The sequence below is a fragment of the Pinus tabuliformis genome, chromosome 4_2 (assembly GCF_031772625.1).
Source record: "Pinus tabuliformis cultivar Carrire ecotype Pingquan chromosome 4_2, CPIR1, whole genome shotgun sequence".
Lineage (NCBI taxonomy): Eukaryota > Viridiplantae > Streptophyta > Pinopsida > Pinales > Pinaceae > Pinus > Pinus tabuliformis.
Genome location: NC_142304.1, coordinates 8,201,099 through 8,217,673, shown reverse-complemented (window position 1 = coordinate 8,217,673; position 16,575 = coordinate 8,201,099). Strand labels below are relative to the sequence as shown.

Sequence of the window (16,575 nt, the reverse complement as noted above, 5' to 3'; positions counted from 1 at the left end):
ACATATGTAAACATTGATAGGACTTGACTGTGATCGCACATGGACACTTAGTGACACAACATAGACCATCCAAAATACATAAGACATACTTTGCTTGATGCAACAACCTTCGTGACAAGAGTGCGTGAAGTGAGTGTGAAACATGTCTATGTGATGACAACCACTCATACGCACACAATTCCCTTGAAGCAAAACAACATTCCCTTTGCATGACAAACAACAACCCCTATGCCCGAAGATGACACATGTTGCATAAAGATGAGAACACGGATAACTCTTAGGATCAAGGAGGGGAGCTTGAAATCATCAACTTACCAACAAGCGACCAAGGATGATTGATCGCAGGATCCAAGGTAGGCTCCGAAATTTGCATGCGAGCCAAAATTTTGGAGGGTGGTTGTAGCTGCTACAACACTTTCGAAGATCAATATCTCCATCGAAAGTGACATCATGACTTAATTCCACTTCCCTTTGACAAGGCACATAGGTTCTATATGCCTTTAAAGTTTCACTGTAGCCCACAAACGTTCCTTTCTTCCCAGATGCATCTAGTTTGTTTCTTTTCTCTTTCGGCACATGAAAGTATACGGGACAACCAAAAATTCTAAAATGAGAAACATCAAGTTTCTTACCAGTGAATACTTCTTCGAGTGTTTTGAAGTCCAAAGCTTGATGTGGGCATCAGTTTTGGACATACACAACAGTGTTGGCAGCTTCTCCCCATAAGAACTTCAGAAGACCTTGATCATGAAGCATAGCCTGGGTGGCTTCTATGATAGTACAATTCTTCCTTTCGGCAACACCATTTTGTTCAGGAGTATAAGTGGTTGTAGTCTCCCTCTTAATGACAGCTTCTCTACAATAGTCTTTGAATTCATTTGACTCATATTTGGACCCATTATCGGTCCTCAGTATTTTGATCTTCTTCCCTGTTTGATTCTTGACCAAGGCTTTGAAGGAACGGAACCGTTTAAATACTTCATATTTCTTCTTTAAGAAATAGATCCATGTCTTGAGAGAGAAGTCATCCACAAAAATAGCATAATACAAATATCCACCCAAAGATGTCACGGGCAACATACCTAATAGATCAAAATGGACCAATCGAAGAATATCAGTGGTTTGAGTCTCACTTGAGGGGAATGGTCCCCTTGTATGTTTTCGAGCTTCACATCCCTGACAAACACTTTCATGATTTACGTTGAATTCGGGCATCCCTGTGACCATCTTCCTTACATCGGATAAGGATTTGAATTGAAGGTGAGTAAATCTCTGATGCCATAATTCGGATTGAAGAGAGGTGTCAAAAATCATTGCTCCCAACCGAATTCCTCCAACCTGATAGAGACCTTCAACCCTGAATCCAAGAGTGAATGCATCTCTTAGGTTCCTTTGCCAAAGATAAACCTTCACATCAATGAATGTCACCTTGAAACCCTTATCTTCCATCGCAAAAAAAGAAACCAAGTTCTTTTCAGATCAGGTAGATATAGTACTTCTTGCAAATGAAGAGTTTGACCTTGATTTAAATGAAGAGTAACAGTCCCAATTCCTTTCACGAGATAAGTGGCATTATCCCCAAGTATAATCTCCATATTTGTCTTCTTTTCAATCAAGTTAGAGAGGGCTTCCTTGTACCCAGTGAAGTGCCTTGAGGCACCACTATCAATCAACCAATGGTCCAATGTATCCGAAGAAGAGGCAGTGGAGAGAGCAAAAAATAAGAATAAATTATTTTTTCTTTGTAATACTAACTTCATCATACCTGGAATTTCTCGACTTCTTGGGAGGACGACCACCTCCATTTCGAGCAGCAGGGACATTCCTCTTTTCTTTGATATTTGAACCTGTTGTTCCTTTGATTGCCATTGCCTTTGAAGTTGTTGTTGTTATTGTCATCATCTCTTGGAGTATCCTTCTTGAGTGCACCTGGCCAATACTTCATCAAATCCCGAAATCCTGTCATTGTTGAGAATGGTGGTGTTGAACACATCCCAATCTCTTGTAAGTCCTCCAAGTGCAATAGGAGAGAGTTCCCAGTCACCAATGACTTCACCAATAGATAGGAGATCATTCTTGATCTCGGTAATCCTCATGAAGTAGGATTGGATGGATTCTCCTCTATCCATCTTGATATCTTTCAGCTTGTTCTTGAGAAAGAGAATTTGATTTGGATTGTTTATTTTAAATATCCCAACCAGCTTTTCATACATCTCCTTAGATGTTTCCAAATCAGAAATATAAGCAACCAAAGGGTTATGAATGGAATCAACAATAATCTTCTTAGCTTTTACCTCACCTTTCTTGTATTTGGATTGTGCAGCAGTAGATGCATTTGAAGGAGGCTAAATTATTCTTCCTTTGACATAGTCCACGACATCATTCTCTTCTAATGTCAAATCCAAAGTCATCTTCCATGCATGATAGTCGGATTTGTCCTTGAGCTTCAAATTTGAAGAAAGATGTAGTCGTCATTGGGACTAGTTCCAAGTCCTTGTCCAACAGCTTCCCTAAGTGATTGCTTTGCTACACTCTTTCTTGAGCTTTGTCTTCACCTGAGCTCTAATACCATATAATTTTAGATAACAATGGTATGTTCTATGCTTAAGCACAATTTACTTCAATGTTCTCTTAGCAGCCCAATGACAATTTCCAATTATATCCAGTAGCAATCACATTAACTTATAAACATTGACAATAAATGCAGATAGAACATAAAATCATATGTAGAATACAAGCCAAGAACGGAGAACACAAGATGTGGTGGATGCCAGGGACAAACCCCAATGTGGGAAAACCCTTTGATCTAATCTTCTTATTATTCTTCAATAGTTCAGCAAAGAGAGAGAGAGTACAAATATCAAAAATACAAGCCCAAAACAGATCTGCCAAATCAGCAGTCAATGTAGCCCTGACCAGATAGTCAATGATGATCAAAGCTGCCCCAAATCAACCTCTAATCAGCTCGGTCAACAGCAGAATAGTATGGCCTCTAGAGAGGGTCAAAGTCAACACAAAACAGCTCAGTCAACCCAAACAATCCTTGCTGTAATTTCTGCAGTCAAACAGAAAGTCAACATTACAGTCAACCTTGCCGAACTATCACCAATCTCCTCGATTTGTGTGCCAAAGAATGCAGCCTAAAAAGATCAAAGTTCTGGCCCAAAACAAAAGTCAACATTTGGTCAAAGTGCCCAAGTCAACACTGGTCAACGCTTCCCTAATCACAGAAATTTCAACCTCCTGAAATTAGTCGTCTTTCCACACGTGCGAAGATGAGAGATCCTCCAAGTTGTACGAACCAATCAAGGGAGGAGAGAGAAGATGATGTGATGAGTTGGTGACGTCCAAATGAGAGAAGGGTCACTTCTATTTATACACTTCTTTGAGGGTGAGGAGACACATCCATTGGGCTTCATGAGCCTACATTTGACTTAGGCCGACCTTGACAATTTGTCCATTAGAAGAATAAATTCAAAATTCCATTTCTGCTTTGTTAGAATGAGATGATTTTTATATCAAAATTGTACCTCTCCGAAGAGGAATCCAATGCAATAATCATCTCCATCATATGAGCTGTCGTAAGGTGGAAGTTGGCCCTAGTTGCCAATTTTAGCATTTACAAATTGGCAGCACCTTTATTTCAATCAACTTCTATTTCAAGTACTTTGTCTTCGATCCTTTCATTTCCAAGTACTTTACTTTTCCTTCAAGAACCTATTTGGATTATTGGCACTGATCTCTTATTGATAATATTTTTACATTGCTTAAATATTTCATTCATTGTTTTGGAGCTCTTATACATGTTTCTTCATGAATGATATTTGATGCTTACGTACTTGTGAATGCATTTATTTTGAAGCACGTGTGATGGTTTATCTTTTTAATGGTGAATTGTAAATTGATTTAACTCGTATTAACTCCTAGAACTTCTTTAGCACAACACTAATCAAGCCTTTGTTTTATCCTTTAGGGACTACCCCCCCTGACTTCGCTAGGAGTTAGCCTAGACAGAGGAGTTGGGAATTGGGTAACAACCCCAACTTGCAACTTGCCCCCAAGGCCACACCAAGTGGAGTTAGAGACTTTCTCCACGATAATCCCAGGTGTGGATTTAGGCGACAACAGCTGGTAAATATCTTGGGGCTATAGCCCTTCTAGTGGTAGCTGGTAAACCGGAAGTTGTACCTTCCCTTGTAATATAAATATATTGTTCATATATATCTTGTGTTCCTTTGATGTGATGTTATTGGTTAATGGTTTTGATACTAAATTGTAAGAAAAAAAGAAATTCTGATTCACCCCACACCCCCCCCCCAACCCTTCAGTGTTTCCAACAGGCATCTAATTCCTGGTTATTGTGGATTAAGCCAGCCCATGGAATTTTTTTCTTTTCCGGGTTATGCCGGTAGAGGGTGCCTGCACAGGCCACCCTTTTTGAATTAAAACCTTGTACAAACTGTTAATATTAATATTCAAAGGAAGCTTTAATTCAAAAAAACATATGACTGGTTTTAAATTTAAGTGAATAGAAACAAGTTCTCCTTTGCCAAAGTTAAAACAGACCTGCAATAAAACAAAATAACAGAGTCCAAGAACAAAACAAAATACCTGTAGATTGTGTAGGAAATTATTGCGCAAAATGTAGCTGATTTAAGAGGGTCCTCCCATGATGCCAAAAACTGAAGCCATTTTGCGAACTGTATAACAGGTAGAAGTAATTCCTGCAGGTACCATTATACATTATGCATTTAGAAGATGAAGCACCAAAAAGAAACTTGACTTATTTATTAGGACGATCAAGTTGAATACCAAAAAGTGATTACTGGAAACCCTTGACACAAATTTTAACATCAATTAATCGTTCACTACATGCAAGATGTTATTGTCACTGTCAGCATTTCCAATACAAAGCATCCCAAATGTAAAGTAAACAAGCACACTCCTCAACTAGATTTTATTATTATCAATAATATCTGAAGGAGAAGAGGGATCACAATAACTGTGAATGAAAATCACATGAAGTAGCACTAAAAAAGAAGCAGAACACAAATAATAACCGATAATCTAATGGCAAAAAGCAAAACAGAATAAAGGAAGGTCTTAGATAAGTTCCCAAGGTGCCCTAGAGAAAGTATACATACCCAAACTCATCTCCATATGGACATAACACACTACACCTTGGCATCCAAACAACATACAACTTAAATGCATTTGAACACATTCTATATCAGATCACAAATGATTAAAAGAGATGATGGTTTCAAAGGCCTCAACTCAGAAAGAAGACAACAAACCTTCATTACAGCTGCATTTGTATCAATACCCTCTACTTTCACTCCATCTATTGTGGCCTGTGCCTCCTCCAGCTTTTTAAAGTTGTTTCTTGATTGCATAACTGCTCTTTCTAAAGGAGTCCACTCACCAACAAGAACTTCACCAACTGGAAGACCTGTTTCGTCAGTTGTCCCAGAGCCCTTTGTAAACATGAATCCTAAGTTGGACATTGTAGCCACAGCAGAGGCTGAATAGAGGCCATTTTTTTCTACCTTCTCACTAGAATATCCACCATCATTTTTTGCACTTTCAGCATCCACTGAGGGCAAAAGCTCTGCTAATGCTTCTAAGATCAGATCCCCTCCAGGAAGCTTCTCTGCAAGGTTAAATGTGAGAAGTCTTTCAGGATGAGGTGGTAAAATATGGAATGCTTCCCGAATGGCACGAAGACGTAAAATGCCTAAAACAGCCTTCGAAAGTGCTTCTGCCTGTCCAACACCTTCAAGATGAAACTTTCGGATGAATTGATGCACACACAAAATCTCCTCAATAATAGCCAACCAGTAGTCACGACGTGAATGTCCTGTAAGTTCTGGAAACTCCATAACCACTGGTTCTGGTCTGTGGAATGAACTTTGAAAGTTTAATTATATGCGCAATCTAATATCTGCAAGCATCTAAAGAATCTAGCAGCTAATGAAACGTTCAAGAGCTTCACAACCTATCACCCAACTAAGATAACATACAAGAAATGCCCGCGATGAGTCACCTACGTAGAAATTGATTTATACAAAACAGCCTTGTCAAACAACCGTGCACCCCATGGTCCAGTCAGCTCAGGTTTAACAACCTGTTTCAAATCAGCTGATAAATCATATTTTTTGGCCTTATCATATGATACAATGCCCAATGCTTCAAAATAAAGGGCATGGTCTGTCAGAGTCAACCGTCCTGCAACACAAACAGCATATAATGCAACTAACAAATATATAGAGCTAGAACCTCATTAGAAAGGTACATGCAAACAGAAAATAAAAAAGCACAAACTCTTGATGGAATGAAAATAAGAGACGCACCAGGCCATGCAGAGATGCCCAAATGCTGGAGAACAGGTTGAGTGGTCACAGTACCATCAATATCTATGATCATTTCTCCTTTATCTAAACGAAGACTAGAAAGATGAGATGATACTGACTGATTTTTCATGGTTTTGATAGCTCTGTAAAAGAACAATTATGACAATGTTCACCAAAACTGTTTAATATGTTTATCATCCAGACCAAACTGGCAACTATGAGCTTTCAAAGATTAATAAAGAATCAAGATACATCTGGATATATACTTTTTACTATCACTCATGCTCATGTAAAGTGTTTAACATAAATTGCTAGAGGTGATTGTCCAGCATATTGATTAGCCACAAAGAACAGATTACAATCATGGAACAAAATGACAGTGTGCTGCCTGCTTACAAGCAGAGATATATAATAAGGGTTTAAAATGACTGAACAAGAACTCAGTTTTTTACTGATATATACCAATCTTATATTGATAAAATGATTTTTGTTACAAGCATATGCAGAAGAGTATGAAAAATCAATATTGAATTTGATTTATTCAGGGTTAAGATTATTTTTGAATTGTTTGAAATCAATATTCTTAGAGGTAGGTAGTTATATGCACTGAGGAACCCTAGCAGCCGCTGACAATTTTCTTGGTTTGATCTACCCTCACAAGGCCATGGCAGCCTCTGTTATCAAATCAGGTGTGGTTTCTGGCAGTTTCTTATGGTCTGCACAGGCGTTGATCCCCAATTCACACCAGTTTTCCTTTCCGATCAGAGCCAGATGGTGCATCCATTTCTCTGTTAATTCTGTTTTTTTCTAAGTTGCCCTAAAACGGATACGGGATTTGAAACGGATATGACAAATTTTCAAAAAATACGGATATAATACGGCAAGGAAACGGCACACACACACACATATATAACAAAATAAGAATTTCATATTACCATTCATATTTTAGAATCTAGATTCTATATCTAAAACACATAATCATCATCATGAACTCAACATTCATCATGAATTCAACATAAACAAATCATCATCATCAATTCAACTCTCAGCATAAACATTGTAGATAAATACAAGTAATTGAATAAATAGATAAATAAAATTCTGTTGTTCAAGTTTTTAGTGTTTGAGTGGGCAAATGTAAAATTTGGTGTAAAATCCTCACCGCTGTTGGTTTCATTGTATAGAGTTCACAGTTTTGGAAAATTACATGGTATGCTTTGGATCACCAAGGAGACAAGAGCATCACACTATGATTATTGAAGCATTTTTTCAAGAATTCTGGCAAGCAATCTCGTCTCTTATTCTTTGAAATAATTGACATATTCAAGCACTGGAGCAACTTAAATTTTACACTTAACTTCATATGAAAGGCAAGATACTCGAGAGTTTTTTACAGAAAATAGGTTTTGTTTTGAGTTTTGCAACTTGATAATACTTGTAAGTTAGTAACTTAAGAGATTATACAGGCTGAGAAGATCAGTCTGGACTACATGGATGTTGAGGGTCTGAAGAAAATGAACAAGAATAAGAAACTTGTTAATAAACTTGTGAAGAAGTACCATGCATTTCTTGCATCGGAAGCAATTATTAAACAAATTCCAAGACTCCTTGGACCGGGTCTTAACAAGGCTGGTAAATTTCCCACTCTTGTTTCACACCAATAGCCCTTGGAGGCCAAGGTGAATGAGACAAAAGCAACAGTTAAGTTTCAATTGAAAAAAGACTCTTAAGGGAAGACGGAACATTAGCAAATGCCAAAAACTAATTGACGGTGAAATTAGAAGAGCCCGCTATGTGTATTTGCTGTTTGGAAAGTTGGAAGCTTACCTATGTCGTTGGCGGCTGGCCCGCTACGCGTATTTTCTGTCCAAATGAGTAACGCAGTCTCCAAACAGTGACCGCCACCGGTCGGCAGTGACTCCAACTCCAAGTCGGACATATGAGGGACTGTAACGCATGAGTCCAACTCCAACAGTAACGCCTCCTCCAATAACGATTACGGCTTCCCTCCAACTCCAAGTCGTGCTGAAAGTCTCACAGTCATATAAAAAATGGCATTCATCGAATGGAATAGGGTTATTAATAGGTTAAGAGGGGTCGGATTGACTTTTTTCGCCTTCTCCCGGAGAAAAAAAAACACAAATGGCTCCCAGCATTTGTCTTTTTGTGGGTGGATCCATTTCCGGAAATGGATCACGATCGGATCACAAAAATCGTGATCTGATCCAAAAAAAAATTAAACCTCCAAATATGTTTCCAAAACCAGATCTGGAGTTTCCGAAATTAGATCGGTGATCCGTTTCCGGATTTCCGGAAACGGATCAAAAAAAAAATTAAAACCTCCAAATACGTTTTTAAGGTGTTTCAACTTTCATGGCGGATCGTGCGCAGATCGTACCCGTTTCCATTTCAAAAACAGGGAACAGCATTTCATGCAAATTGTCCAGACGTTTCCGGTAACTTAGGTTTCTTTAAGTTTCTCCAAGTCACAAATCACAATTTCAATTCTTTAGATGTTATTTCTTCCTCTTGTTGGAAGAGGAATGCTCCCATTGGAATGGATGACCCAGAATCCATAAGCCAAGTATTCAGGCAGCCATGGTTGATCAGACCACAACTTGGGTTTTTTGTTCTGAATACTTCCCTTGTGAAGAATCCTTCTACCAATCCATAATCGATGCAGGAATTTTGTAGTTTGATTGTGTCCCATTGTCATGATCAATAAATGATTTGGTCCCGTAAAAATTGATGAGGTTTAGTCCCATTGTCATGATCAATGAATGATTTTTGGTGCCAAGGTCTGGATGGAACAGTCTGAGATGTGCTGTGTTATTCAAAGTGTCTAAGATTTGGGATAATGTTCAGCAGAGAATGCCAGGCAAGTGTTTGAAAGAAATATAGAAAGCCAAACGTTTGAAGAGAGCTCTAGTCAACATTTATTTGATCACAACTCTGTTTCTGAGGCAGGTTTTGAGATTATGGTAAAGTTACCCACTGGAAAAACCTCACTTTTCTGAATAAATTCTTGTGAATATGAGGTGGCTTTAAAGCAGAAGTTGGACCAATCACAACAGATCCATTTGATTCAGTGGCATCTGATATTTAAGGGTTAACAACTCCAGGATCTATTTCTGTTGTCAGAATACATTATGATCAGAGATTCAACAATTTTTTAGTATGGCAGTTGCATGGAGTAAGGATCCATGTTGCACCTTCAACTTCAAAACCTATATCATTCAAAAATGTGGTCAGAAACAATCTGCCTTCTTCAGCTGGACTGTTTCCTCCTATGCCAAGTCCATCACTAGAGAAACTTGAAGAAGCGCCATCACTGGAGATTACAGGAGATTACACAGCCAGAGATCAAAGAACCCCTGATTTTTTATGAAGAATCTGAAGTAATTCGTAGATTCAATGGATTCTGGCCTCCTACATCAGATCTGTATAAATGGATTCACTTTAACTAGACAAAACACAGCAAGGTATATCTCTGTTCTAAGGCACTTTTGTTGTTCAATTTGCACTTACTGAAGATTACCATAAAGTTTTTAAGAAAGATCCCTCGTTCTGGATTTTGGGGTCCAGCAGTGCTTTCGTTACCCTATGGATTCCTGCATTTCATCCATCCTCTATGGCTCTCAACAAAATGCCCATCTCTGTGTGATTACCACACTTGCCATTACATTTCTGGCATATCTCAGCTTTAATGGGTATTGGAAATCCTTTAGGAGGATATATAAAAACAGATGCTGACAGGGTTGCTTTGGGTTTCCTCACAAATGCCTGCATGTGTCGAGATTGATCTAAGCAAAGGTTTACCAGACTGGATGTTATTAAAAAAAAGACCCTTTTGTTGGACTCAATTATTGGATTGGATTATGAGAACAAAGCATTCCAGTGCCAAATCTGCCCTCAACCAAGCCATCTTCAAGGATTTTGTCCCCAAGCAGGAGTTCACACAAAATGGAAAAAGGATCCTAATCTTGACTCGAAATAATAGCGCAAACATTTGAGCCATCATCAATGGAGGAAGATGAAGATCAGAATGCAGATACAATTTATACTTCAGAAATAGAAAAGGATACTAATGATGATCCTGAAGTTCAGTTGAAGATTTAAATCCTTCCACAGACAGGGAAGAAGCAATGCATACGAAGGATGTCGATTCGCAAGAGGTAGTGGTTTCAAAATATTAAACATGGGAAACAAGGCATCTACATGAGTATGACAACACTGACCCTGATAAAGAATTGCTTCGAAGTTGAATTCCAGAAATCAGATTGCTGAATTACAGATAGTTCCTGTAGAATCCTCTGCAAGGGGGTGGATTGAGGTCAAAAAGAACAAAGGAGAAAAAGACACAGACTACAGTGGAGGACTTTTCCTTATTAGTTTCTTATACACTTCGTTAGAAGTTATTATCAGGCTGGAAATGCTTTTTACATGCTATTTATGAATATTCTTTTGTAGCTTATGTAGAATGTAACTTCTTCGCTTTATAAAAATGAGAAGTTCCAATTTTTTTGTGATGGAAAAAAAAAGAAAAACTGACGTAAGAAGTCAAATTCCTTTAAAATAATAATAATAAGGGACTCATTCTTTAAGCATTTCCTCGCTGCTTACCTTCTCTAAAATCTATATGTGCATTTAATTGAATTTAGGCTTCTGTGATCCATATTATGAAAATTAAGAAAACTTTCGGTAAAAATCACATCGTCAGAGTTTTGTCGACGCGTTTCAAACCATCCAGTGTGGTTCATCATCAGGACAAGATGAAGAACAAGATCTTGGCAATAAGTTAAATAGATGAAGAATATTTCTTTAGTCGTTATAATATAATGGTTAGATTTGACTAAATAAATAATATTTTAATATAAAGAAATAATTGTTAATATTGAATCAAGGAAAATAATCAATCAAAAGGAAAATTTTAATGAAATGAATATCTAAAAATAAAAATAAAATTAACATTTAGGTCAAACCTAAATAATCAAAACAATAAACAATTAATAAAATAAATTAATAATATAATATAATAAAAATAATATTTGGGTCAAACTTAAATAATCAAAGCAAATAATTCTAAAAACCTAAAAATAAATCAAAATAATAAATGGTCAAACTTAAATAAAAATATTTGGGTCAAACCTAAATAATCAAAACACTAAAATAAACCTAATATTTAGGTCAAACTTAAATAATCGAAACAAACAATTAATTCTAAAATAATCGAAACAATTAATTCTAAATAATAATAATAATAATTAATTAATTAAATCAATCAATAATGAAAAAATAATTAATCGTATATTAGTAGTCAAGATAAAAATTTCAAAACAAATAAACAATAAAAATTAAGAAATTAATAATATGTATATACACACACACACACATATATAAAATAAATAAAACACTTTAAGAGGAAATGGCAAGGATCCAACAACTGCTAATTTTCCAGGGATCGTCTCTGTTCATATTGCTTGGCCTCCTTTCAATCTCTATAGCTTCCCTAAACTTACGGTGATGGAAATGATCTATCTTAGCAATGACTCGAGCGTCTTCAATGCAAATGTGGTGTTTTGTCTTTTCCGCATGTTCTGCTAATGTTGAGGAGCGAGTCCTCCCATGTTTGATGTTTGCCACATGTTCCTGAATCCTTTGATTTATTGAGCGGCCAGTTTCACCAACATAGGGTGTTCCACATGAACAAGGGATTACATAAACACCTTTCATATTCTTAGGGTCCATCGGGTCTTTTACAGATCTTAGGGAACTTTAAATAGTGTTAAGGGGACTAAAGGTTGAGGGAACCTTATGCTTTCTTATTATCCTTGCATTCTTGTCAATGGTCCCTTGTATAAAAGGAAGGTGTACCCCAGAAAAACAATCATTGGGTTCTTTTTTAATCTTGGAACCCTTACCAGCTTTAAGGAAAGCCCTAAGACATTTGAGCTTATTATAACAATTATTTTTGAAAACCTTGAGGAGATGGGTTTTCTCATCTTCAAGATGACTTTCATCATAAACCCTAAACACACGAGTGGCTAAAGTGTTGAGAACACCCAACTTTTGAGCAGGGAAATGATGGGACTGATCGTGAAGATACTGCTTTGTGTGAATTTTCTTCTGAAATACCTGGTGTGAGAATGATCCATCGTCCTTCTTTGAGATAAGGACATCAAGAAAAGGCAAGCTCCCATTCATTTCACATTCCATAGTAAACTTTATGGAGCAATCTTTTTAATTTGAGATTTCCATTTGTCAAGCAACTACATTGAGAGTTCAATAGCATATCTGTGCCATTTGATAAAGAATTAAACAAGCCTAAAGCCAAAATCCTATATCCTGACTTCTGCAGTTACTTTATAAGGTGATACCTAATTGTCAAGGATGTCATAAAGCCAAATACAAATGTAATTAACTGTGTAACAATTTTCCTATAAATTAGCGAGCCCATCCGTTATAGTGAAGCCAATGCAACAACGATAACTAAATATTCCAACCTGAATTGCTACAGTAGGAGAAAAGAATATATATTGTTTTCCAATGTATTCCCCAATAGATATGGCCCTTCACAAGCTATTCGTTATAGTTAATTGATAACTATTATTATTGTTATTATTATCAATTACTCAATATATATTTACCTAATTTTTTTCTTGGTGTACTTGAACGACTGTATTAGATCAATACATCTTTCTTGGTCAAAAACATTAACTGTGTAATAATTTTCCTATAAATTAGTGAGCCCGTCCTTTATAGTGAAGCCAATACAGCAACAATAACTAAATATTCCAACCTGAATTGTTATAGTAGGAGAAAAGAATATATATTGTTTTCCAATGTATTCCCCAATAGATATGGCCCTTCACAAGCTATTCGGTATAGTTAATTGATAATGTAATGTTCCAAAATAGAAAAAACAATGATATGAAACAAATAACAATTTTACCACAGAAATTTCAAAACAATTAGAAAACACCCATAACAATCAGAAATATGGAAGCAGTTGAGCCATTTTATTATAAACTAGTGCAAAAGTACAAAATATGGAAGGAATTCACCTGGGCTTTCCTCAAAGGCAAGCAGAGCAAAGCCCAGGGGAAGCAATTGTTGATTTTTGGTAGCATCGAATGTGTTGTAAGTCTCAAATTCTGCAAGGAGGCCTGGGCACATGTATTCCAAAGAACCCAGAAAGCGTTTTGGGAAATTCCACCCAGAGACAGTTTTATTAAAATAATTAATTATTTTTAAAGGGAACCTAAGTCTAAACTTAGGAAAATAAAATAATTAAAAGATATTAATATAAGTTGTGGGTGTAACTTCTAGAAGAAGACTAGGATCAAGCAGAAATGATCTTATCCATTGATTAGCTTCTAATTTGGGTTGTTGAATGTCAACGAGAAGATTATTTAAGGAGGCTTGAGGGTCATCTGGAAAGACACACAGAGAGTTCAGAAGTTCCATTTTCTGAAGTCGAGCACAGGAGTTGCCGGGAAAATTTCGATAGTGAGCTTTTACAGTGAGGGGCAAGGATAGTTGGGTTGGAGTATCTTCTCCAAAGCCCATGATACGCAGCAGAGAGGCAGAGAGACACCAGGAGGAGGCAACACAGACCCAGGAGGGGTTGACGCTAGGCCAAAAGGGCCCATGCAATGCTTGACGTGGAGCCAAAAGGGCTCCATAGAAGCAACTCAGTCTTCCAGCAAAAGACCCAGATTTGCCGAGAAATGACATCTGAGCCGGGAGGGTTGACGTCAGAGCTCCAGGGGGCAAGTAGATCCAACGCAGAGCTGACGAAGAGCCTTTGCGGCTGACGCAGGGCCAGCGCAGAGATAATCGAGGACACTTGGTTCAGCTACCGGATCAGCCAGGACTTACCAGGTAGAGTGAGGTAATCTCACTAAGTTTTTCCATCAGTTTATTTCTCCGTAACCGGATTACCAGAAGGGCATCCAGAGTTGTATTCAAAAACTACTACTTAATAATATAAAACCCTCAGAGTTGCTGCACCGGTTTTCCCGCAATGGGTTTTTCCGGGGACATTTGTCCAAAACATATTGTGTCACTTGTGTGTATTTTTCTCTATTGTTTTGTTCTTGTTTTGGGCAAATTAATTAATTAAGTGACGGCAGCAGTTGTATTAGCTTCGATATTTGTTGTAAGAAGCAGTGGATAATTTGTCTCAGAAATTAACAGATAGGAAAAGTTTAATCAGTTGCTACAGTAGTTGATTCGGGTTGGATTCTTGAATTTTCACAGCAATGACAACCTGGAGCTACAATCAACTGACCAACTGTTGTACTGTGCAGTCCCTAGCAATTTTGCACTGTCTGCTACAAAGATATGGCTGAAACTCTATCTCTCACGTATGCCTAGTTTCTCTCTTCTGTGTTGGCCACAGAGTCTGCAAAATCACTCCTGAATATTGTTGCCACTTCCAGCCCTCAAACTCACCCAATAGCCAACAAATCTATTGAGCCTTCTTCTCCTAATTTCTCCCGGCAATAGCCCTCCGAAAGAATGTTGCAATGGCCACACTAGATCCACTACTGCATCCTCCAGAAATATGCACTGTTGGGGCGAACTGAATACAAATGTTGGAAATCTCTCTACAAATCTCCTCCGGATGATAATGGATGAACCTCTCTAGGGTGGCACTCGAAGTCCCCTGAAGAAAGGGTGAGTTCTCCGCTTGGAAAACTCTTGCTAAACAACAAGTGACCCGGCTAAACAGCTCGAGCAACAGAATCAAATTCGATATGCCAAGAATGCCAAATGAAGCAATGTTCCACCAAGACTCCGGTGCGGGGAGACGCGGGTGCGGGGAGACGCACAGGGGGGACATGTGGGAGTACCCTCAAATTTTAGAGAAATTTCGGGGGTGCGGGGAGATGTCGAGGTATATAATTTAATATATATAATTCAAGTTCATATTCATTGTTCATTGTTCAATAATGAAAGCATAAAAATATTAAATAGACAATTGAATCATTGATCCATCCTCATCATTCATTTTGATACATACATCATTCATATGACATACTCAAGTCTCATTATTGAATTATTCATACATACCATGAGATTCGATTAAAAAAAAAATCAATAATGTAATATTCAAATACATTGATCCATATCATTCATCATTCAATGATGCATAATTCTACAATCTACATTGATTTAAAAATTAAATTCATCATTCATCATTTAGTTTTAATTTAAATTTTTTTAATTGTTTTTATTTTTTATTTTTTTAGTTTTAATTTGGGTCTTATTAGACAAATTTAAAGGGTCCTAGAAGCACCCTTTTTGAAGGGGGTCGCCTAAACACACCCTTTCTGGGGAGTCTAGACTCTAGACTCCCACACTGAAGGGGGGCGCCCAAATGCACCCTTTTTGGGGAGTCTAGACTCCCACACTGGGGAAACACACCCCCTTGCGTCTCCTCGAGACTCCCCAAAAAGGGTGCGTGGGGAAACGCACCCCCAAGAGACTCCCAGTCCTGAGTGCGAGGGGTGCGTGCACCCAACCCTGGGGGACGTGTCCCCGTGGAACACTAAAATGAAGTGTGTTGCCTACCTTTCATAACTTTCGTGAAGCCTTTCTTCTCGCTTTTCTTCCCGCCTTTTCTTCCCTCTCATGCATTTCAAATCATTGGCTTAGAGAGTGTGTATTTATTATGTGGGTGGTCCCCACATATCATTAACAAAAAATAAATAAATAAAAAATTAACTTGCCTATAACTCCTAAGTCTTATATCAAAAATCAAATGGGCCCTGTCTTCACCAAAATTGGCCCCCAAAATGTAGAAATAAATCTTGTTCCAAAATAATTTAGGAAGAGACATTACAGTCCCCCGCCAAAAATTGCTTGTCCTCAAGCAATCCTTGAACAAGTGCCCTCTCTCACTGTTGATCACCAATCTAACCACCAATAATACCAGGGTCCCAAATGTACCATTGGGTCATCCCCAATCTCAGCATTGTCCTAACATGAAGGAATCCCTCGATACCAAGATCTCAAGCCATCCTAATCAATGTGAAGCACACCTAGCTCCACTCGCTATCGAACCAGATACAGGTATCGGAAGCCCTATGCATACTAGCAATAAGTAGAGCATCATAATGATGTACGACTCTACCCAACTCCCCATGAAATTTCCCTACTGAGTAGTCCATCTCATGCACTATAAGAGTAAACTCCTAAAGATGCAATCCAATCT

At 37.8% G+C, this 16,575-nt stretch overlaps 1 protein-coding gene across 1 annotated transcript in view; it reads right to left on the bottom strand.

The window, feature by feature from the left end:
- The window catches only part of LOC149168123 (uncharacterized), a 181,082-nt gene that overhangs the window by 56,398 nt on the left and 108,109 nt on the right, over positions 1 to 16,575 (bottom strand). The window contains exons 4-7 of the mRNA XM_089428128.1: positions 6,354 to 6,496; positions 6,051 to 6,228; positions 5,298 to 5,898; positions 4,612 to 4,724 (exon numbers count right to left, since the gene is read on the bottom strand). Coding sequence (XP_089284254.1) covers positions 4,612 to 4,724; positions 5,298 to 5,898; positions 6,051 to 6,228; positions 6,354 to 6,496 — 1,035 coding nt within the window. The remainder of the gene's footprint in view (positions 1 to 4,611; positions 4,725 to 5,297; positions 5,899 to 6,050; positions 6,229 to 6,353; positions 6,497 to 16,575) is intronic.